Source organism: Centroberyx gerrardi, chromosome 23, assembly GCF_048128805.1.
Source record: "Centroberyx gerrardi isolate f3 chromosome 23, fCenGer3.hap1.cur.20231027, whole genome shotgun sequence".
Taxonomy (NCBI): domain Eukaryota; kingdom Metazoa; phylum Chordata; class Actinopteri; order Beryciformes; family Berycidae; genus Centroberyx; species Centroberyx gerrardi.
In genome coordinates this window covers 10874622-10900001 of record NC_136019.1, presented here as the reverse complement: position 1 = coordinate 10900001, position 25380 = coordinate 10874622, and the positions used below count along the sequence as shown (strand labels likewise).

General features: G+C 44.9%; 1 protein-coding gene across 1 annotated transcript in view; it reads left to right on the top strand.

Annotated features, from left to right (window-relative positions):
* Positions 1 to 24715, top strand: part of LOC139919657 (insulin receptor substrate 1-B) — a 43636-nt gene extending 18921 nt beyond the window's left edge. Inside the window, exon 4 of the mRNA XM_071909449.2 lies at positions 21654 to 24715. Coding sequence (XP_071765550.2) covers positions 21654 to 21661 — 8 coding nt within the window. The 3' untranslated portion in view covers positions 21662 to 24715. The remainder of the gene's footprint in view (positions 1 to 21653) is intronic.
* The last annotated feature ends 665 nt before the right edge of the window (positions 24716 to 25380 follow it).

The following is a 25380-nucleotide window of genomic DNA, read 5'->3' as shown; positions in this document are numbered from 1 at the left end:
TGGCACTGAGTGTATTGTCCCATGTGACAAACGTGCATGAGGTAATCCAAGCAGGAAAAAAACAAACGGGAATATTTATTTGTCAATTAATTGGACTCAACTCAAAGTTATTATAGTGAACAAAAACTAAAACCAAGATAAAAACAGTGTTGTAAACTAAAATAAACTAAGAGACTTTGTGAAGAAACTAAAACTGAACTAAAACTATCTTAAAATGGAATAAAGTAAAATAAAAAATATGTATGAAATATTTTTAGTTTTTGTGTTTTTGTATATGTGCAGGGTTGAAAAGACGAATGAATTTTGGGCAGAGAATTTTTGGCTATTTTTACTGAACACCAACTGAAAAATTAATGTAAATACATTTCAAAAATAATGTAGGATTTATTGCTTCTATCATTATAGTACCTCTAGAAACAAATTGCACCCCTACCAGAAATACTGAAACCAAGTAAAAGCTAAACTAAAACCACCAAACCCACAGTGAAAACTAAGTAAAACTAAACTGAAATTTGAAAAAAAGAAAGAAAACTATATAAAAAAAAATAAAACGAATGAAAAATCCCAAACTATAATATAAGGCTGACTCAAATCTGCCGGTAGCATGGAGTTTAGCGGTAATGCTACCTGTGCTCCTGGCACACGAGAGCCAGCTGGCGCGTTCTCACTTCCTCAAAGTCCCATGTCATGTTGGCCAGGAGGAGGTAAACATACTTAAAGTCAGTCATTGGAGCAACCTGGAACACACACACACACACACACACATACACACACACACTTAAACACACAAACACGCAGGCTGCTGTCTGTGGCTCTGTTAGTTAGCAGTCAAGTGCAGTCAAGACATTTGAAGTGATGTGTAATCCACTGCCCCACCCCCCTCCTCCCTCCTGTCTGTCTGTCTGACTGAACGCTTCTCCTTGAATGGAGGCTGGGTGTCAGAAATGGGAGACATAACCTATCTGAAGGGGTATTGACAGTATTTGCAGTGCACAATAGTATTGGGGGCAGCAATTGTATAGATTTCTTTTTGTTAAATTAAGTATTTCTGATTAGTTAATCAGACTGTTGCGTAAAATGACTAGACTGTTAGTCACCCGAGTATTTATTTAGTTGGACACAGTCCCGCTTTTGTCTTACGCACAATGTACTATACATTCCGTGTTGCAACGAACAACACATGCATTCTTTCCTACACACACACACACACACACACACACACACTTTGCCCTAAGCGTCACCCTCTTTTGGGGGTCATGTCCCGTCCACGTGGTTGTGTTTTATGTAACACTAGCGCTGTTACTCTAACCTAGCGTTGGCCTGGATTACACACCAAGCAAGACAAGGCTGTCCTCTAATCCCCGAAAGGAACACTCTGTGTGTGTGTGTGTGTGTGAGAGAGAGAGAGAGAGAGGGAGAAAGAGAGCGTGCCTGCATGCAAGTGTCTGCACACTCACTTGTTTATCTGTTTTGCTTTTTTACCCTCATCCGTGTTGTTTGAGCTGGAGGCGGATGCAGCGGCGGCCTGCTGAGTCGAGTTAGCCTCTGAGTGCAGCGACTGACATTTATACCGAGTGTAAATACACACAGATGTAGATCCAAAATACCAGGACTGAGCATCCGAGGCCAATTCCCAGGACGCTGTTGGACTCTTGAATATCCTGGCTCCCTCGTCGTATAATTAGTGCTGCGTACTGACTTGTCATTGTGGGCAAAGAAAGAAAATAGAAACTCCCGACAGCTTATTTAGATTTCGATTTTCAGAATCGTGTATCTCACTCGGATTCGGTGTCTTGCTCAAGGGCACTTCGGCAGCCATGGTCACAATACAGGTGGTATTAGCCATCTTTCCAGTTGTTGCCTCTAATTTAAGCGGTTTCAGTGCTGCAATTGAAACCAGGAGAGCTGCTTTTTTAGTGTTTTATGAATAAGAACATTTCATAATATGTGATTTTAACTTGAGGTTGGCCTCCCTGACTTCCAGACCCACTTTCCAAACTTGGCACACTATGCAAACGCTTTCCATCTGGTTGTATTCCACAGTTGTGTAATAACAGTATGAATATACATATTCAACTCTGCAAGGTGGGAGGTACAACGCCGCATGTTATGATTACATAATCCGTATCAAGGTGGAAATTAGATTGTATTTGTCTATATTACAAACTCGCCTGGGATACATTAGCCTAATTATAGCATTACACAACTGATTTGCCCCCATGGGAAGACGCAGAACAACCTGCAGAGTTTGGACAGCAGATAAGCCTAAAACCCCGTTCCTATCTAGTTTAAGTAAATAAAAAGTCATATTTCTGTGTTTATCTTGTACTTTCCCCCAGACATTTGATACGCTTCTTTGAATACCATCACATAGAAGTGGAGGTCAGTAGGCACGGCAACCAAGGATTTTTTAGACGGTTTGTTTTTGTTACAGTCAAGGCCGTTTGATTTCCTGAAGTCCGGTTCGCTTTGTTTGGGTGGTCTGTTCTGGGAGTCACCAAACTCGCTCCGCGCATAGCAACAACTCTCCACTGTTTGGGTTTTGGGGGAGTGCTGAAGGTTGTGTTTGTGTGTGTGTGTGTGTGTGTGTGTGTGTGTCCATCCCCACGCACATGTGTTTATGGACTTGAAGGTTGGGGAGTTTTTCCCCCCACTGACTTCAAGCACATACCATTTGATGAGGTCATCTCCGTGCGCCGCAGCAACCGCCAGTTGTGGATTGTCTCACTACAGGCCCTCGCCTCTGTCCAATTTGGCGAATCCAATGGCGAACGGAGTAATCCATGCTGAATACCTCCACTCACACACACACACACACACACACACACACACACACACACATACAGCTCCACATATACAGCTTTGTGATGGATGATCAAACCAGCCGTCGCAAAAACACACACACCGCTGCTCACCATGCAGAATTGAGCGTGACATGGCCGACGGCAGCAACAGTCAGCAGAACTTTGCCTGGCTTTCAACACGAAGGCAACAATACCTTTTACAAATCTCTAGAAGTCCGGAGCAGCTCTTACCTATAAAGAAATAATGGTGAACTCTGCTCCGCACACAGGATTTTTCTGCTCCATTGTGCTATCGACACTGTGGAGCTTTCTACAGGGGTGTGTGTGTGTGTTTGTGTGTGTGTGTGTGTGTGTGTGTGCGGGTGTATGAGTATGATCCAGAGCCAGTAAAAAGTCTGTAGTGTGAGAGGAGGGGACAGTAACAGCCAATAGAGGCTTTGCAGTTGCATCACAAATCTCCTAGCAACCGTGTCTGTCGCCATCATGAACGTCCATTGAACAATTGTCTGTGTGCAAATAAAGGCTAAATATATAACAACCAGGCTAGACAAGGAGACATACCTGAAAAACATTGTTGCTGTGAGGGTGAAGGTCAATTCAGTGACGTTATAAGTAAAAGTGAATAGTCTGATAAGGTGGATTTGTTTCCAAAGTTGAGTTGCTGTGACGCAGTAAACTGTTGTGTCTTTAGCTCTAGTCTCTACTCCAAAACAGCTTGAGAAGAATCAGTTCAGTTAACCTGAAAAAAAAAGAGTTGGTTTTCGGCTTCGTTAGCTAGCTAACTAGCGAGCAGGCTAATATAGCAAACATGCCACTACTAACGCTAATGTTAGCTAGTGCACAAATCAGATGTGTTTACAATTAGGTTAGCTAACCAGATCGTATAGCGTAAAAATGAATGGACACAGTGAATGGATGCACAAGTGACGTCACCTCGTCTGGACAGTAAGTGAGTTTACTAAGATAGGTTTCCACATCATTAGATGCATTTGCTTTAGCGCCATCATGTGGCGGTAATGTTCAACAACAGCAGTGGTATCAGGGGAAAGATCTCTGGTATGGGAGTCTGTGTGTGGCAAAGACATTTTAGAAAGTCAGTATAGTACATGACAGTTTGTTACTTAGCCACCATTTAAAATGAACTGGAAAAATTTTTTGTGCAGGACTGCAGTCCTGCGACCGGCTGCTTGTCACTATTGTTGCCCAAGAGCTGAGGACCTCCAACATGGCCGCCAGAGGGTGCGTTATGCATTACGACACACAAAAAAAGTAGTTACTGCTTTTTGCCTTTGCAGGGCATTACTGTTAGGATTTGCGTTCACGTGAGCGTGAGTGTGTGTGTGTGTGTGTGTGTGTGTGTGTGTTGCCTCAGTTGTTGCCTCAGGTCGACTCTGCCACAGACTAATCTCCCATTGACTACAGTGTGACAGAGAAGAGGAAATGGAAGGATTTGGTTCTGTAAGATGAATAGAGACCTAATCTCTACCGTGTGTGTGTGTGTGTGTGTGTGTGTGTGTGTGTGCTTGGTTTTTTGGGCTGTGTTTGTGTGTGTGTGTGTGTGTGTTTGTACTTCAGGGAAAGAGCGCGCTGCCTTTGCTACCTCACACAATACAGTCTCTCTCTCGCACTTGTTGAACCTTTATTATACCTTTATGTACCTTTTGTTTGCAACCCCATTCTCCTTCATTCTCCATTAAGCTATAATGCTGGTCAGTTGAACTATTCTGTTTTCTCTCTTTGTTCCACTTTCCTCTGCAATATCGCAGTTTGCCGTTGAATGGAAACTTTTCTTGCTTCGGTGTTTGCATGAGTTCATGCGCAATATTTACCATCACTCTTACATATTTGCTATTATACTATTACTATTTGCCTCATTTTGACAGACTTCAAAAGGCCCTTTCATTGAGTGTTGTTGACAGTCAAACACTGAGACTGGACACGCCGGCTAGCGAGGAGAACGGAGGAGAAACGCTCGTCATGGTTACAGTATAGAGGGAGAGATGTTGAGCGAAGGACGAGAGAGTGAGGGGGAGGGAAAGAGGCCGGGAGAACGTGGGTGTCGGAGAAAGAGAAGAGTGACGGTGAAGCGGGAGAGAGGGAAGGGGCGTCTTCGGATACAAGAGGTGGTTGAAGGGCTTTGACGTCGGCGAAAGGGAGGGAAGTGAGTCTGGTGTTTTGTTGCCTTGGCGATGCCAGCGAAGACGCACAAGTCCTGTCTCTCTGTCAGCCTCCGCTCATTCTCCCTCCTTTCTCTCGCACTCCCTCGCTCCTTCATTCGCTACTCCTCTCTCTCCCTCTCTTCGTTTCGCTCCCACCACGTTATCGTCCGCAGTTTGTCATCCTCCCTAGACCTTGGCCAGGCTGCGCTATCCTTCTCCCACCACATGCAGTTTTGTAGGTCTACACAAGCACTCGGCCTTCCTGTTTGGCATGATCTTGCCGATAGCGGTGGGAAAGTGAATGAACGAAAAGCGCGCGTGTGTGTGTGGTGTGTGAGTTTGGGGTCAGGGTGAGAGTGACAGACCTGAGTGGCTTCATTCTTGCGCTCATCACATGAACCGCAAGGAGGGAGAGATCGGCTGATAGGACGAGGAAGTGAGCGCGTGTTTCTTCGTGTTCAAAAACAACACAGAGATAAGGGTGTGTGTGTGTGTGTGTGTGTGTGTAAGTAATTCCAGTAATTCCAGACGCCCAATGGGGGTCAGATCTTGTTTCCGGCCCCTAATGTAATAGACACACCCATCCGGTACCGAACAGGTATCACCTACACGCACACACACACAGCTACCTTATCTAATTATTTATCGCTTGTCGTATTTAAACAAAAAGCTAAACATACACACCGATGCACACTTCTAATGATATCATAATTCAACCTATTAAGCAAATATAGGTTGATCTAATAAGGGAAGCGTTTGATGATAAGGCATGCGGGAAATCACTGGGCTGAAAATAGAGGAAAGGGGAATTATTTGGGAGGAATGCAGCTACCACAATCCGCAAGCTACCGCAGTTTTATTTGTTATTTACTCGGGGAAGAACCGCTCTTTTTCAGCAACGCCTCGCTTCACCTTCATTGGGTTACACACACACACACCAGGGAAAGAGAGCATGCCTGCATCACCCTCTAAACACTGCAGCGGACAGCTGCAGTGTTTAGAGGGTGAAGCGGCTTGCTCAAGGGCACCTCGACGGGAGTTGAAGTGCGGCCCTTCCTTTGTGTGTGTGTGTGTGTGTGTGTTTCTGGCGAGCTGGCCGGCCAAGCGCATGGTAATTAGGTAGTAAAACCTCAGCTAATGGCTCAGTACTCTAGTCATGTTTTGACTGACTAGTGCCTTATTCAGATGCATTTGGCACACTACACACACACACACACACACAGAGCGGCAGGGGAATGAATTGTATTGGCAGCTTGGTCAGTCAAAGAGGCGCCGCTGGACAGACTATGGCTCTGTGTGTGTGTGTGTGTGTGTGTGTGTGTGTGTGTGTGGCTAGTCTGTGCCTACAGGACCATTCCATTCAACTTGTCACTGGAAATGACAGAAAAGCATTTAATTACCGTACCTGTGCCCGCTTGCTTTCAATTCAGAGCTCTTGAGTTGCATTAAAGGTCTCATGTTGTTTTGTTTACACACACACACACACACACACACACACACACACACACACACACACGTTTTGGGATTGGGTTGCTCTCAATAGGAAAGGCTGAGACAGATCTCTAAGCCAATCGCATTGCAGGAAGCAGGGATCAGCCAAAAGCTGCTGACCTACCTAATGGTCAAAGTAACCTTGACTGTTCTGGCACTGGCCTACCTAGACTACTACTACTACTACACACACACACACACACACACACACAGACAGACAGACACACACACACTTCCCGTCTCTTTTGTCAATACTGTTTTGCTCATTCTCTTTCGAACAAAGCTCGGCTGGCCCACAATGCGACCTCCCCTCCACTCTCCCAATCTCTCCTTCTTCCCCTCCTCTTCCTGTCTTTTCTTTTTTCTTGGTTTCCCCCAGTGGCCTTTTTGTTTGCTCTCCCTTTTTCCCTCTCTAGACTTTCTATTTTTTTTTTCTTCTCATAATCATGTTCCACGGATTAAGGAGCTTTTCAGCTTGGTGTGCGAGCGGTGTTTGTGTTCGAGGTGTTTGTGCTTGTGTGTGTGTGTGTGTGAATGAATGAATGAATGAATGAATGCGCCTCTTGTGGGGTCACTGTGGGCTGCAGCCGCCCATCAGATATCATAAACACGCTCTGCTTTGATTTAATGTAATTAGACCTCAGAAGGGGTTTTCGAGATAACTCACAGGGCTTGTCTACACTTGTCTACATGCTAACTTCCCATAGTGTGTGTTGTTTTTAGCCAACGGGCTTCACCACCCAAGTTAGGTTTGGGCATCTGCTGTGTCAGATTATGTCTCTTTCTGTGTGTGTGTGTGTGTGTGTGTGTGTGTGTGTGTGAATGTGTCTCAATGTAACTGATATTACTATACTGTGCATAATGTGTGTACGTGTCTGTGTGCATGTGTCAGTTTGAATGCATCGGTTTATTGCAACATCAACTTGGACATTCTATTATGTGCGTGTGTGCATGTGTGTGCCACTCTGAGTCATGCTTCTTGGTGTATTTCTATATCAACTTGTGCGTTCTTCTGTGTGTGTGTGGTTATGTGCGTGCCTGCATGAGTGTGTGTGTGTGTGTGTGTGTGTGTGTGTGTGTGTGTGTGCGCGCCTGGCAGCGGGCCAGCACCCTGTGTGAGCGTGATCCTGGCTACAGAGCGCTGATTGTGCGCTGTGGTATGGGATGTATGCCGGCCCGGAGAGCGCAGCGCCTAAAGCAGCGAGCAGCCACCCACCGGCCCGACGGGGTTACTGAGTGCACGGGAGGGAGGAGGGACTGCTTCCCTCCTTTCAAACCCGCACTCCTTACTTATTTGTCTTCTCTCTCTCTCTCTCCCTCTTCTCTCCTCACACTCTCCCTCTTCCAGGAGAATGTTTGAGCTGCTCTTTCTCCTCTTTTTTTTTTTCCAGCTTTGCTTTTTCTGTCTGTCTCTGATTTGTTCTTTTATTTTGTCTTCTGTGTTCTTCGCACTCCTTGTGTTTGTTGCTCCGTCAATCTCTTCCTCTCTTCTCTGTCTGTCTCTTTCTCACATTAATTTCTCTTACACTGTTGGTTTTGGCTTTTTTTTTCCTCTCTTTTCGCACGCACACACATCTCTGCTCTGGCTCTGTTGGGTGTCTCGATCTTGGGCGGCCTATGTCAACACTACACCAGCGCTGCTCCCCATGTCTCCAGCATGATCTGTGTGTGTGTGTGTGTGTGTGTGTGTGTATATGTCTCATTGGATTCGGGGCCATGGCATCGCTCAGCTGCTGCTTCTCTAACTGGGTTTGTCTGTAAAGAGCTTAGCACCGGTGGGCGTTGGAGAGCACTAAGCTGATTACCGTCTACTAATGAGCCACTTCTCACATGGAGAACGTGTGTGTTTGTGTGTGTGTACTTCTGTCTGGCCAGGATGGTGTTTGTTTACGTGGCTGCATGGGGTGTCAGTACGTGTACTTATATGTGTGTGTGTGTGTGTGTGTGTGTGTCAGGCCGGACGGATCAGGTGGAGGGGTAATGCAGAGAGGGTCGGCCTGGAGGGGATGAGTGGAGGTCAGAGTTGATCTCGGGGTCGGCCGAAGTGCTGACGGCGAGAACAGGCCGAGAATCCATTTAAGACTCATGCAGATGGGGTCAAGTTATTCTCAGAACGGCCAATACAAAATCCTATGTTTTTTCCCACTTTGGCTTTGACACTAACAGCCGAGGTCACACTACAAGAACTGTGTCCGACGAGGCCAGCTCACACTAACCGACTGGTGTTCAGTTAATGCTGGCCGTCCCGTCTGGAAGCTGTTTCGCCCCACATGGCGGGACAAAGACGGGGCGTCACACACATGAAAACGTTTTCCCCATTCGTCCAGAACAGTTCACTGTAAATGCAATTACAAAATAGATGTTCTATCATTTCTTGCTCCATATATTACAAATGTATTTTGAAGTGACATCATTAAAAGGAGAAATCTTTTAACTTAATTTGTAGTTGCATATGTGGATTGATCCAGGCACGTTTCCATTTTATACCTCCATTATATTAGGTTTATTCCTCCAAATAAAATTGTATAGCAACTTACCAAGAGTGGAGCAGGAGTTGGAAATCTCCACTGATGTAAACTATCTACTCCAACTGAGTGGGCGTTGTTGTTAAAAGCAGCTTCTTTTCCAGTTCATCTTCTTTTTTTCTTTTTTTCCCCTTGAGCTAAACTCCCATTGGCAGTTAACAGTGTCACTGTCAGATTTCAGTCTTGATAAGTCTTGAACTGCGTCACGCTACATGATGATGTTTGAAAAAATCTTCATCCTGAGTCGTCAGGAGGGCAAGAGTCTCCGGTCTTGAAACTGTTCACACCACAGGATAATGTGTGTAAAAAAGTGTATAGTGTGATCTAGCCTTTAGTTGCCATGACGAGGAAACCCAAAGGGAGGTATAACAGGGAGTGTGTCCAAGCCACGCCCCTCAACACACCTTTGTACTATGAAAGTGTTATTGTAGCAAAACTCCTGAGAACTTGCATGTTGGAATTTCCACTCCTGTGTCCTAAATTTGAATTCACAGAAAGGAATTCAGGTCAGTATTTGAATGAATGGAATTCAAGCTGCAAATTTGTAATATAATTGCTCAAATGAATTTGTTTTGTTTTTTTAGTTCAACTCCGTGCTGCTGTTGCAATCTCTCAGATGCCGCCTTGCACGTCACAAATGGCAAAACCGCGCGCTCTCACTTTTGCTACAAGTGTTGCAGGGCATTTGCTGCAAAAGTGTCATTTATTCAGATATTGACTTGCATTTGTGAATCTTTTCTGTGAATTAAAATTTAGCGTGTGAAAGTGTGTGAATATTTTCTGAGTGTAAATTCCAACATGCAAGTTCTCAGGTTTTTGCTACAATAATACCTTCCATATTGTTGCCCTCAACACATTGTTCCCTCCTTACAATCCTTACAGAGGAAGGATCTGTTGTAAGTTTGATTCATTCTTAAGTGAATTCAGCCGTAGTTTGCTTGCACACGATCATATGTCAAAACGATTATCTGTCATGACGGCTGGAGGTCAGACAGACCCAGGTGTTTGGGTTTAGGCGGACAGTAACCAGTAACCAACATGCAGTTCTTCTAGAAACACAGAAGACTGGATGTTTGAACGTTTAAAACATGGTGTAAAGCAAGGGGAGGAAACACAAATGTTACAGCAGAGGTATTTTCATCAGTAGCTTCAGCGAGCCAATCCAGCCATGTAAAACCTTGAGGGCTTTCGGCGAAGTGGAAACCAGGTTTGAAAACTGGGTGGGACGAAGACGAAACAAAAAACAGGAGGAGCACGGGGCCAGGGGAAACGGCCAGCTTTCAACTTCATGCCGATTGCTCAACTCTGGCTGTCTACAGGGAAACGACAGGCTATACATTTAGCCGAGCAAGTTACCACACTCACACATGGCCTAGTTTTTCGCTTACCCAATGCTGACACGTCTACTGGGGTCCGTGTTCTCTGCAGGCTTCCCGAGCAGCAGCACTGATCTGGAAGCAGCCAGACGTTTTCAATACAATCTGGAAGCCAAATTGACAAAGAATCAAGAATCTGATTTCATCTCAAAGAAACAACTGCTGTTCAAATCTGGACACGTGGACAGAGAAACACATTTCAGATTTACCCTTGACTGTGCCTCACGCTCTCTCTCTCACACACACACACACACCCACACACACACACACACACTGCCTCTGTCAATCAAACACGAGAGCGCCCATCTGCATACAAACATGAACAAAATTGAGTATGCAGCCCACCCGCCCCCCCTGTCCAACACTTCCCTTAGGCAAGACTGGTTCAATCTTGTATATGGCGACTAAGAGAGAGAGAGAGAGAAGAACAAACAGTCCCTCAGCCCGCCTTACGTAACTTGTCAGTGCAGATTGAATGAACGAGGAGGGATGTTTACTCACCGCTGCCATTATTGGCCTGAAAATGGTCGTTAACCTTCAGAGGGCCGCTTCGCCGCAGCAGCATCGCAGCGTCACCGCAGCGTCAGCAGCGTCAGCAGCGTCAGCAGCGTCAGCAGCGTCACTGGACTCAGTGTTAGAACCAGCAGCTTCTGTGTTTGCTGGGACTGTGGTTACATTGCACAAATTGATGTGTGACACAGGATATGTGTGTGTGTGTGTGGGGGGGGGGGGGTGTACATGTTAGCACATGTAGTGCTTCCTTTAAAATTAATTTCAGATGCAGTAGCCCCCCCACCTGCTGGAAAATTTTGCTCAGCCCACCCAAAAAAATCTAATAAATAAAACTTTACCAACACTGAACACTGAACAATTGCTTTTACACTTAGAGACGTCATTCCTATCACTTAAAATTTAAGTTAAATTGATTTCTTGACCCTGCAAACATCATTAGGATTAGGAGTCAAGTCTCTGTCTCTGTTAGTTTCATAGTTAAAACGATAATCATCTAATGGCGGAAACCCCACTTCTTGATCACACCCAGAATCGAATCAATTGATCTTTGGCCAAAGGTCCGATCTATCCACCAAATGTCATGGAAATATATTCATATGTTTTCATATGTTCAGATGCACAGACAAAATAAGGGGAGAAAACATAACCTCCTTGGTGGAGGTAATAACAATTAAAATTGCAATTACAGCACAAGTGTCCATTTATCATAATACAAATATACATAAAAGAGCCCATTTTCAACTGCAACACCTACAGGAATTGATCCTGGACTGGACCCAGGTGTGAACCTGGATCTAAGAACCAAAATTACGGCCCAATCTTTGTTCACGTGATGAATTGTGTGCATGCGAGGGTCTATGTGTTTACGCACGTGTGCATGTGTTTGAGCAGCATGCATTTAAATGCACGTCGTCCATGTGTGGCCTTGTGTTCCGTGTGCTTGCATGTCTGTGTTTGCCTGTCTGTGTGTGTGTGTGTGTGTGTTTGCCCGCAGTATGGACTCAGGACATGTATGTGCCGCTGACTGAATGAGCTGCTGGCTGTGTGATGTGTGGGTGGGCTGGTTGTTCATGTGTGTGCACGTGCATCTCCAACGCGTTTTCTTTGCGCGTGTCTCCATATGCTTCGCGGAAACTTGAATGATACATTTCTCTCCCACCGTCGGAAACGCGCTCCTCTCCTCCCACCGCTGCCCTCCCTGCGGTTGGCAATTAGCCTCTCCCCTCGTAACACAATGTTCTCGTCGGCTGCGGGCGTCACAGCACCTAATCAGAGCATTAAAAGCCTCGAATCACCAGAGGGAAGGAAATGGGAAGCGCGCAACTCTCCAGCTTACTCATTAGTTCCTACCTGGTTGAGAACAAACAAGTAGAAACTGCACGTTGAAGAGATGGAGGGAGGGAGGGAGGGGGCACAAGAGTGGATGAGAGAGAGATGATGGAGAAGTGGCACGTGCGCTCCCATCCCATATGCCCGCACACACACACACACACTCTTCCTTGTTTACTGTTTATGTTCCTGCCGCATTTCATTTGCCATTGATGACTTTGTTTGTATTCATGGCCAGATTCTCACTGCTCAGCTGGAGGATCTGCATGGAACGTGACATGAGTGTGAGTGTGTGTGCGTGTATATATGTGTGTGTGTTTTGCTTGCATGTGTGCATATATACATGACTGATTGATTGTATTTGTGGGTTTGTGAGCGTGTGCATCATTGCAGGTATTGGGCACGTGTGTGTGTGTGTGTGTGTGTGTGTGTGTTCGCATGTACAAGCAAAGTGGTGACAGTGTGTTCCTTTCCGTGGTGAGGTGATGTGTAAATGGAGGGCTGAGGGCTTTTTAGAGTCCAGCAGAATCTGAATATGAATCATCACCACCAAACCAAAACAACACATGGCCTCACTCACACACACACACACACACACACACACACACGCAGCTACTGGTCGGGCATGCGTCATAACGGCACTCATTTACATGACATAGGGACTGCATGTCCACTGCAATCTTTCTTGCTTTATGCATGTGTGTGTGTGTGTGTGTGTGTGTGTGTGTGTGTGAGAGAGAGAGAGTGACAGAGAGAGAAAGAGAGAGAGAGAGGCATAGTAGTTTACAGTGTGGAAGAAAAATACCACTTCACTGTACGTCTCCTTGTATGGTGTTGCATGGTGTGTGTGTGTGTTTGTTTGCCTGCAGCGTAGATGTCTATGTATTGCTGGCTGTGTGTGAGTGTGAGTGTGTGTGTGTCTTGTCCAGTTAAAAACAGCAGCACTGTACAAACATGCTTGTGCAGCCTTGACCCAATCCAGCCACCGCTGTTGCCTTGCTGCCCAGCACTACTGCAGGAGCCCACAACACACACACACACACACGCCACACTTATTCCCCAACAACATGCAGTACATCGACTCACACACACACAACTATACACAACCAGCAATACTGTTGTTGTGCCATATGACACATCCACATGTCCATTTAAGTCCATTTAACTGCTGCCGATTTTTGCATGAAAGTGCACACACACACACACACACACACACACACACACACAAAAGTGCTGTATTAGAAAGTGCAGGGCAAAACCTCGCACAGTAAATGAACAAGGCTGCGGACAGAGGAGCGATAGAGTGGGCGAGGAAGCTAAAAACGGACAGAGGCAGGAGTAGAACGAGAGGATTCTTTCACTTCTTTTTTTTTTTTTTTTACCTCGTCTACTCCTTTTTTCCTCCCCTGTGGAGACGAGGAGAAGGCGAGAAGCGTCTCCAGCGGAGCCTCCAGAAGGCTCGTAGATAAATATTTGCGGTGCCATGATGGCCGAGTCTGGCTGTCTACCCACAGTCATACACATTCATGCGTACACACACGTACACACACACACACACACACGCACAGACACTCGCCCACACCTAGACACACGTTTGCATGCCTACACAGTCAAGCCCACTCAGTTATAGCTTGTGCACGTACACACACGTCCACACACACACACACACACACACACACACACTCCCCTGGTTACTCCCCTTATTCGCAGAACTGCACCGCGCTGAATCAAGAAACTAAGGTTACACATAGTAACTTAATCCAAAGGGGGCGGCCCCTGTGGTTTGTGTGTGTGTGTGTGTGTTTGTGTTTGCGCTGTTGCGGTGTGAGGGGGCAGGGGTGTCTCTATTAATAATTACACAATTCATCATCAGACTGGAGCAGAGGCCAGGAGCTGGCACGTGGACACACACACACACTGAAACTGAGATTGGCATTGGTTTCTAAACCCTCGGGATAAGATTTCCAAATGCAATCCAAATTCCACATTGTCAGCCCCCCCCCCACCCCTCCACCCCCGTTATTGCAACTACCCCAAAGTTTGTCAATCGTCCCTCTCTGTGCTGTTCTGCATCAGATCTTCTGACTCTGCAAAAAACAACTGAGTCGGTGAACCAGTAAGCAGGTCGAGCAGTGAGGAACACATTTCTTATTTACAGCCTCGGCCTGACAGACGGAGGAACAAGGGCTTAGAATTAAAAGATACCTGGGTTTTCTCAAGATGAATTGCGTTAATGACCGTCGGCTCTCTCCAGGAGTGTCTGTGCAAACTTGTTCTTCCTATTGGCTCATTTTTATCATGTCCTCTCCCCGCCGCTGTTCTTGCTTGACTAAACAGCCGACCGGAAGGCTTTTTGTTCTGGTTTGGTGGAGGAGGAGGAGGGGAACTCCCACAGTGGGCCACATGAAAGCATGAAGCACTTCCGACTCAGGCTGTTGTTTGTGACGGCATCAATCATTGGTTTGAAATTGATTTTTGAATTAGTAACAACATTGGAATGACATACAGACACAATAGCAGGAGCTACAGGACCAGTAACAGATACATGGAGCACTTTCCCTTTTTTGTATCTTATAAGTTTAAATGGAAACCTCACCTGTCCCGTTAGTTGCAGATCTGATATCCGATTATCTTGTGTTGCAGTTTTTATCACATCCAAACTGACATGCATGGTTTGGTTCTCTTGTAATAGCAATGCAAACTATTAGCAAAATTTAGCCACCGTTGCTTCCAAATTAATGGGAAGTTATAGTAGGGGCAACAGTTTCAGGTTTGGGGCAAAATTATCTTGACTTAGAATAAAAAGAGGCGCTGTTTGCAGTGATTTGACCACGAATTATGACTTATTAGTAGGTTGCTGGCCATTATAACACTTTTTTAAGATTTTAAGATTTTTTAAGATAAGATTTTCAGAGAATGAAACCATGTATTAGGCTACTTTTTCATCTGGTCAGAAAACCCATCTCCCTGCTATTTGGAAAAAACACCTGTGTGATTTCTTTTTTTCTTAATTGCACTGAAAGTTTACATGGTTTAGCAAGTTTCAGTTTTCAATGAGAAAATTCCTGGAAAATTCCTGGTCTCAGAGCAGTGATATGAAAAACAGATTTATCCTATTAACTATTATTTGAATTCTCGTCTATTATCTGTTCATCCTGAATTGTGGCTCAACTCTTAAAGAAGGTGACGGTGAACGGCGTCTTGTGTTTCACTCCGTTTGTCCCTCCATGTCAGACTGAAGCTAGCTGGCTACTGGCATTCTGGGAAAAGCATTACTCTGAACTGAGGACCCTGCCTGCTTAGGCTTTCACCATAGTAAATCACTTCACTCAAGACGTGTGTGAGTGTGTGTGTGTGTGTGTGTGTGTTTATTCTGGAGGGCCATCCACATGCTTTGGCAGAAAGTGGCAGAACTGGTGGAGCAACAAAACACAGAGAGAGGCAGGCAGAGAGAAATTGGGGGTCTGAGTCAGCAAACAGAAAGTATGTGTGTGTGTTTGTGTGTGTGTGTGGGCGCGCACATGAAGCGTGGGTTGGTGGGGTGTATATATCATTGGGGGTTGCAAAATACTCATCATGGAGATCCAATTTTGGAGGTGTGTGTGTGTGTGTGTGTGAGAGAGAGAGAGAGAGGGGGGGGGAGAGAGAGACAACATTGCCCAAAACCCTTTGGTCTTGTTGGCTTTAGCTCTCTCTGTCCTATTCTGTAGTCGGGGACAGAACGTCCCATGGCACATTTCAGCACTCTAGCCAGCATCTGTTACACAAGGAGACACACACACACAGATACACCCACACACACACATACACGCACACTTTAAATGCTATATTTACATCTACGGAATGTAATTTAAATTCAAACAGGGTTCAAATTTTACACCGGTTTAACATGTTTTAAAGGAATAGTTCACCGCAAAATGAAAATTCAGTCATTATTTGCTCACTCCCATGAGAAACATATTGGACTTTTGGACCCACAACAAAACAAAACACTTCGCTTCAATGGGGTTTCAACTGACATGGAGGTGAGTAGATAATGACTTTTTGGGGTGATAATGACTCCATTTTGGGGTGAACTATTCCCGTAAGGACACACAAGGACAGAAGAAGTGTTGGTCTCCTACACCTGCAGAGGTTTGCTTTGTGTTTTGTCCTGTTTCGAACTGACCTGCACTCTGTAAACCTGCGACAGCAAGTTTGTGAAGGTGTCCAACACTGCCAGGTATCAGGACCATCATCTTATAAACACACACACACACACACACACACACACACACACACACAGCGGGTTTTGGCTCGCTCTCTAGCAATGCTGCCGGTCTCTCTTTATACCTTTTTAGCATTGCAAAGTTAAAGCCTCCTGCCGTTTACAGTGTGCTGACAGCGCAGACAGGTCGACATGCATAATGTCATGACAGGATAACGAATGCAATATAGATGTTCAGATGTTGTTCACAGACGATCTAAAAATACTTGGTTTGGATGTGAATGTACGAGCGGGGGAGCAAGTGTGTGTGTGGTTTTTCTCTTTTTTTTTTCTCCACTCAGCACTGCTTCTCTCTCTCTCTCTCTGTCTCTCTCTCTCTCTCTTTCTCTCTCTCTCTGTGTCTCTCTCTCTCTGTGTCTCTCTCTCTCTCTCCACACATTCCTTCTCCTCTATGTGGCACAACACACCCACTCAGTCTCTCCCACTGTGTCGGCTGTATAATGAAACTAGCTAGCCTGGAGCCACTTGTCAAAAAGTCTTTTTTTTTTTTTTTTTTTTTACTTCATCCTTGAATCCATTATACAATCATTTGAAAGAATATGACAAACCACTAACTGAAATTACAGCAGTCATACCTTGCATAATGATCGAAACGAGTTTAGCATTTTGATATATGATAGAAAATTGATAGAAAATTAGTGTAACTGTAAGCACATCTGAGTTAAAGCCCAAATATCTCCTTATCGACATATATATTCATATCTCTCTCTCTCTATCTCTCTCTCTCTCTCTCTCTCTGTCAGGAGATTTTATAACACCTTGTCTCTACTCTGCAGCAAGGCCTGTCCTGCACTAAGATGTGTTTCTGCATGCGTGTATGTGTGTGTGTGTGTGTGTGTGTGTGTGTGTGTGTGTGTGCATTCATGTCCGCAGTCCAACAGTGTTCTTTCCATGTCACTGTGCAACAATATACCCCGGTCAAAGCCCTAAGCACATACTGGTATGTACACACTCATATACATTACACACACGTACACACATGCACACACACACACACACACACACACACACACACACCTGGATAAACAGCTTGTTACATAACTGCTGCAGTGGTGTGTCTGGGGCCGCGGCGGTGATTGACAGCGGCAGGGTCAAAGGCGAAGAGGGAGTGCATGTGAGATCGGGAGTGCTGCAATAAGCATGTGTGCAACAGAACAACTGTGCACAGCACTCCTCTTTCAGCCCACAGTCTGCTCTCCAGCCGACCAGACAGAATGACATATGGAAACTTACAGAAAAACATGAAGGGAAAACACGCCGAGTTCATGTGTAAAGTCTGTGTATTCCTAATGAGGGTGATTTAAACCAAAAAAATGCACCCAGTCGGACGTTGCTGTGACGTCTTTTTCTTTGGATTCAGTGTCGAGGAAGTTTGAGTTTCTGTAGGTGGCGCTCTTTTCTTCGCCTGTTCACTACCCAGTTCTTCTATTTATTCCAAACAAACCGCTGTTGCTGCTTCTCGCAACATAAAACGCATCGCTTCTTGTGTGCCAGAGCTTTTTTTTTCCCTGGAAAGCCCTACCTGCTGCCGGCTGTACAGCGCTGCACATGTAGCAAAATGTAAAAGCTTTTATGCACTTTGTTTTACTGGGTATAGGCGAGGTTAAATCACTATTGTGTTTTATCAATCAATGTGGAGAGTCGCAAAACGGACATTTACTTGTATAAAAATGTCACAGATTATTACTTTAGATAGGTTAAACAGACATTTACTTTATTTGAAGACAAGAAGACAGAGACGGAGAGAAAATGGCCATAAAGCCGTGCACAGACTGTATGTATATAACAGCTGTTTGGAGGATGCTTCTATCCACAGCACCTTTACAGTCATACATTCTCAGTGTGGGTGGGCCCAATGAGAATCAAACTCCTAACCGAGGCAATATTAGCGTTACACAGGAGCACACAGAAATTGCGGAGTTAACTAAATACTAATAATCAACAATCATTATAGACAAATACCAGCCTTGTCTTCAGTCTTGCTCTCCCAACTGAGCTATTTTGGCTCATAAAGGAGATTGAATATGAAATCTCCTATACAGGATAAGTCTGTCTTCAAAGATAATGGGCCTCATTCACAGACTATTTTCATAAACAATTTCCTGCATTGTTTTTTTTGTTTGTTTGTCTTTTCTATATCTGTTTTCCGACGAAATATAAACATTATTTGAATTCTGTCCAACCAAGCTGGTCCGGTGCATCTTATCAAAACCTTGACAGACTCAAAGCAGTTCTATTAACCGAGCACACATCCACAGACTTGCTTGAATTCACTGCTAACAAATGGCACTGTCAAAACAGACGTATGCACTGTGGTCAGATTGAGAACATTATATCTTCATGACCCACAGACCTTCTGGCGTCACTGGAAGAAATGAAGCGGGCGTTATCCTGCTGGCTTCAGTCCGCCAGCGCTCATTCCACGTATTTGCAGCTGCGTGACGCTGAATCCCGGCTCATGTTGCGGTGTCGTACCTCTCTCTGCCCGCTCGCCCCCTTCAAGGAGAAAGTGATTTAATGTAGTGAACGGTATAATCACAAGAGCCTGATTTGAGGGTGCATTGTGGGGAAAAACCCTTTGCCTGCAACTTCTTTCGAATGTCCATGTTTTTCTAATAACGTAACACTTTAATGATCTCCGTAGGGAAATTTGATTTTTTTCCTTGCCCTCTTCCGCAGGGAGGTCAGGGTCACTTCAGCAGGGCGGAGGCTTGCCGACGTGGAGCTCGAACCCGCATCGCACGGTTGAAGAATAATCCCTCGAACCACCAGGCCACCCAGTTTTTGTTTTTTTTAACTTGAGCGCAAGGCACAGATTCACGTGTCCGAGGCATAATACGTTTTACGGCCCTAGGGCCTATGAGACCCATTTAAGAAGATGAGATACGGCGTTGCGCACCATGGGAATTTTCAGCGATTCTCATTAATTTTTTTTTCCCATATGAAGGTGGATGAACATGCATTTTAGCCCCAGGTCTCGCCTCTAGCGACGTCCACCGCTAATATTGTTTACTCCTCCTTTGTCTTTTTGGTTTTCTTCCTTTTTCATCTACTGTTACTGTCTAATAGGACCGGGGTAGGTCTGCCCACTTTCCTTAAAAATAAAAAAATGACTTAACCCAAATTGACTGAGTGACCAGTGGACTTGGTGACTCATATCACGTTGCTGAGAGCAGCTTTGTGTCTCCTGGGAACCGAGCGGCCCGAAAATGACAGACTGACACACTCGATTTACGACCAGAGAACAGGGTGGCTTTCACTTTTATGCAGCTCTCGGTTGAGACATCACATAGACCCAGACTCTCCCATTACACACACATACACACAGACGCACACACACACACACACACACACACACGGGTGGCTGGAGAACAGTTTATTGGCTAGACACCGGCTGCGGAGGCAGATAGCCTCGCCTTACCTCTTGAGTTAAAGAGTCTTGGGAGAGAAAGGGGAAGAAACTCACACCAGCACACACACACACACACACACAGAGTCGCTCCCACAGTCATTATGACATCGATTTGGTCACGGATGGAGAAACGATGCAAGGAAATGAATGAGATCAATAGACAAGCTGCCGGGGAGAGGGAAGGAGCGAGGGATGGAGAAGCTCGGGGGGAAAAAAACAAGGATATCTGATTAGAGTGGTTAGGAGAGGAAACGTTTCCTGTCTGGTTGCATATAACTGGGTCTTGTGTGTGTGTGTGTGTGTGTGTGTGTGTGTGAGTGAGTGAGATTGAGAGTATTAAGATCAGGCAATGGACGTAGATGCCCTCATTGAACTTACCCAAATCGTTTATGTTTCTGTTTATTTCCTGCATGCCTGTGTTTTGGAGAAGATCATCATTAAGCAAATGTCATCCGCATAATTATAGTATCTTCCTCGGTGTTCTTTCGTGTGCGTGCCTCTGCCTGGTTTGGTGCGTGTGTGTTTATGTGTGTGTGTGTGTGTGTGTGTTCATGGCGGTGCACCAGTGCGTGTCCAGCCTGTCTCCTCCAGTCTCTTTGGTTGGTTGGCCTGATTGTTTGTGTTGGTGTTTTCAGGCTGGCTGGCTGAGCGAGGGGTTGCTCTGCTCCGCTCTGCTCTGCTCTGCTCTGCTCTGCTCTGCTCTGCTTTAGGCCGTCATGGCTTGGCCGGCTGGCAGGCACCGTCTGTGCTGAGGGGGACTAAATATAGCACACTGCACCAGGAAGAAGACGAAAAAAATGGAGAGAGGGAGGGGCGTAAATATAGAGTACCCCCCCCCCCCCCCGTACAATTAGAGAGTCAAGCAGGGCTGGGAGATTTTTAGGGAAGGCGACAGGGGGAACTCTCTCCCTCAGCCTGCTCGCCGTACTCGCTCTGTGCATTTGTTTGTCTGTCTGACGGCGGCTTCAGTGGCTTTTGCAAGTCATCAGATTAGAGATTACAGACAGTAACTGTTGAAGGGCATTGGAAGAATGGATGCATGGTCATCTTGACACTGATTCCATTTCTAACTCTAGACTCATTGATCATGAAATACACATATAGCATATGATGTGACTTTTACAGGCATGAGAAAGTGATAATATACAGCAAAAACACTCAATAAGACCCTGATCTGAGCAACAGCACAGGATCCATCATTAGTGTTTGGGCAAGCTGGTGAGACTCACAACATTTTGCATTATTGCAGTAATGACATTTTCCCAATGATACTCAGTTGCACAATATGATGCGAAGCGCTGAAATTGCCAGAAAAACCTGACATGTTTTCTGGATCTCTCTGTTCCCCTGTGTTGCTCACACACACACACATACACACACACTCTCTCTCTCTCTCTCTCTCTCTCTCTCTGTTTCACACACATACACACATACGTTTGACTCGATGCCTGCAGCAGTAGGTGTCCTCACTTTCTCCTCTCCCCTCCCCTCCCTCCCCCCTGTTCTCTTTATCGCTTTCCTCCTGTCTGAATCTGTGTGTCGACTCTTTCCATCCCGTTTGGCTGTGTATCCTGTATTCCTGTTGTTCATTTTATGGTCAGAGCCATGGTCATATATCCTACATTAGATATTATAATTGACCTGAGGGAGATGGTAAATAAATGTCATAATAGTTATTTCTTCCTCATATCTGGGTTATTGTTTATTGGGTATGTAACTAAACCATTTCCTCTCTCTCTCTCTCTCTCTCTCTCTCTCTCTCTTTTTTTTTTTCCAGAGTGCTGATGTCACTGCCCTCTCCTTGTAACTGTTGGGAAAAAATCTGGTACCACTCAGAGAGCTCAGATAGCTCCTCCTCTTCCTTGTGCGACCACCAATCACATTGCGAGAGGAGTTGGACTGGACACGCCCCCTGAAGCACTTTGACAAAGACTGATGGAAAATGTTCTTGTTTTTTTTTTTTTTTGTTGTTGTTTTTTTTGCTTTCAGCTTGTTGGTTGTGGAAACCAATGGGGATGTGTGCCAAATGAAATCCTTGAAAAGCTATTAGTTGCTCTCATTCCTTGAGTGAAAGCCAATCAGAGAAGGGTACGAAAAGCAACCGGAGACTGATTTTCTTTTTTTTTTTTCCTCCAAGAGAAAAACTCAAATCATCAAGAGTACAATGATGGCTGAATATTTAGAGTATGATAAAAGAAAATATATAGAATTATATATCTGCTCAAAAAGTGCCTCATTTTCAGATTGTAGCCATTTTACAAAGAGCTTCAACTTAGCCTCGACTAACTGAAGCTTTGGGTTTTTTTGTGCTTGTTTTGAAGTAGTAACGATTGACGCAGCAGAAGAAACCGATAAAGTGGATAGCACTGGTGTGAGACGTCGCTAACAATAATGATGATAATGGTACTAGCAATCTGCTGGCCTTACTGTCTACTGTGAGAAATAATATTAGCGTAGCTGCTGTTAGCTTCCTGCTCATCGCTTCACTGTAACTGACGTTGCTTTTACCCTTTCCCTCTTTCTGCTTTTCTCTTTCTACTTTTTCTATCTTATACTCTTTTTTCATACCTTACATTCACAGCACCGTTAATATAGCCATAAACCACCAGTATTAAGCATTGAAACAAAAGGCACTTGTAGCAGGGGATAGCTAGCTAAGGCCAGCTACAGTATGTCAGATTAACATATTAGCTTCGTGCCAGGAGGTAAATTCAGCGTCCTGCTGACTACAGCTCAGGGCGAGACCCCTGAAATACAGCCAAGCAATCCCATTAGTGCTATTAGCTCCAGACAGTTGTGTCTCACTTAATCCCCGTCGTCTCAGGATGCTAAATAATGTACAGTACATGCAGCAGAGGATAGAGACCCTATCAATAGCCATGCTAATGCTAGCTTTGCAAAGGCCAGCATTGACAACGCCGGTCTCTGCGGCGGTCAGCGTGCTGCTATCAGCGACGGTGGGTCGGTTCTCTTTTCAATTCAATCAGTACAAAACGTAAAGTGAAACTGCTATCCAATGCTTAATGATAGCACCTGTTCTCAGTTATTTTATAGGATAGGATAGCAAACTTTTTAAGAAGAGAGTTTTTACATTTTTGAATTTTAAACAGTCCATTGGTTGAATTGAAAGTGAATTGGATCCCACCCTGGCTAGTGTTAACTGTCATTGTGATTACAGGGCAACTAACCATTTCTATCTCCTCCTCCATCCCTCCTTTCTGTCTCTCGCTTGGCTCTTACTTTAATCTTCTCCGCTATGCATCAGCACTTAAGTGCCTGTCTGTCTTATTTGTCCGTCTGTCTGTTCTCTCCACCCCCTCTTAGCAGCTAGCACTATTAGGGCTGTTCTAGCAGAATATATCAAGTCTATTTTTGTGTCTATTTTTGTCTCTTGCCGCTGTACAGTTCTCTTAAAGTAATCTGTTTATGTTTGTTGATGTGACAATGATCTATGAGAAGACTTGACCGACAACCACGGCCCTAATTGGAGGAGGTTCGGACTGTTTTGCTGTGCTTGTGACGGAGGACCCTGCAGGGCCATCAGTGCCAAAACACAACAAAAGAAACTATGCTGTTCTCCTCTCCGACGGCACCTCATGAAGCAACCTTCAGTTCTCAAGTCCGGACGTATCGCTTTGTTTTGTTGTTTTAAAAATGTAACCTTGCGTGCTCTCCCGATGTTTTATTTTTGCAGTGGGGGAAAAACTGTGACATATCTTGCCTCGCAGTCTGCTTATGTGACACTTTTGAGATAAAGGTTATTGTGAGGACTCACGTATGCTTTAGTTTACCATGAATTTGCCTCTGACTTTGACCAACGGATTAAGTTTAAAAGAAATGCATGAACAGAATGAAAAGGCCACCACAAAAAAAAAAAGAAAACATTATTTCTTATAACGCCCACGCATCTACGCATCTACTAAAGTGTATTCATGTGTTTGTCTGCCTTTGGTCTTTCATGAACTTTCTCACCCTGGTCACGTGACTGTCGGGGGCCTGGAGCATAACAATGCAGCTTTATTACGAGCAGATTGGGATCTGTGGTTTGAATTGCCCCTAATGGTTCCTAATGCAGAAGTGGAAAACAGATTGGACTTCACCCTGCCCGGCCGAACCGGGGCTCACTGAGCGATACGACACATAAACCGAGACATTCACGCAGACTCGCAGGCAAGCACATGATGAGTAGTTGCAATGTTTCCAACATCTTTTGGAAGTGGTCTTTGATTATGACTCAGCAGTCCTCAGCCAAACCACAAAGGCTTGAACGTACTAGTAGTTTGGAAGAAAGCGCACAAACAGACTTGGATGGTTTTCAGATGCTTTCAAACCTGACAAGTAGATTTTTTTTTTTTTTAATCCTGCCATTTAAAACCCCCTTCCAGCTCTGAGCATCTCGTGAACTTTTGGCTTTTTGAATGAACCGTGCTTTTACTTTGTCACACTACCTGCAGCCTGGGATAGAGTCACGTTTCCACTGGCTGGCCTGTTCAGAAAGGGCAAGTTCTTGTGTTTTGATTTGAGACTTGATGGTCGTAGCCGTGTATCATGAATAAAGTTCCTTAGGGAGAGCTCAGGCGAAGGGGGGTCCCAGACTTTTTAAGTGGCTGTATGTTTTCATTCATTTGCGATGCTAGTGAGTTTAGAGATGTTCATAAAATGGGCGGGAAAGTGCTGCTGTTCTACATTGTTTTAATCTCTCCTTTCCCTCCTGGCCCCCCCAAAGGGTTGGTACTGAATGGGAATATTGTGATATTTGCCGTTGATGTAGACAATTTCACTTTTGTTGCTTGAGAAAAAAAAAAAAAACATCCGACTAAAAAAAAAAAAAAAAAGTCAAACAACAAAAGGAGTCGTGGTTTCTTTTATTCTTTTATTCCCCAGACGGAGAACAAAGTTTCCTTTTAAGTGAAGTAATGGGGACTCGGGGATGGATGTGTTCAAAAGACGCTACGTTTTACAGGCTGAGACAAGTGTGACCATCTGCATGAAACGCCACAGATATGGGCCGCCTCTTGCCATTTCACACTCTTCTCTGTCTTTCACACACTGAACACACACACTCGCTCATAGAGGCTGCGACCACAGCGCAGATGTCGTAATGTGGAAAAGAAAACAGCTTGATTGTTATCCACAAAGCCTTTTTAATGGTGTTTGTCACATTCACCACTCCCATTGATAAGATCATTTCCACTCGACGGTGGCAGGTAGCCAGTGGAGTTAATCACTCGTCTTACTGGTAATTTGACCAACTGCTGCTCGCTGGGTGAGCTGTAAGCCACCGCCATCACTCACACACACACACACACACACACAACCCCCACTCTTCCCTCTCTCTCTGATTTCTTTGACACTGCACTCCTCGCCACACAGTTCAATTTAATTAGATAAGCTTTATTGGTATGATAAATCTGAGCTGCTTCTCTCTCTTTCTCTCTCTCTCTCTCTCTCTCTCTCTTTTGAATTGAGTCCATATTGCTATCATGTATGGGATCTTGTATCGT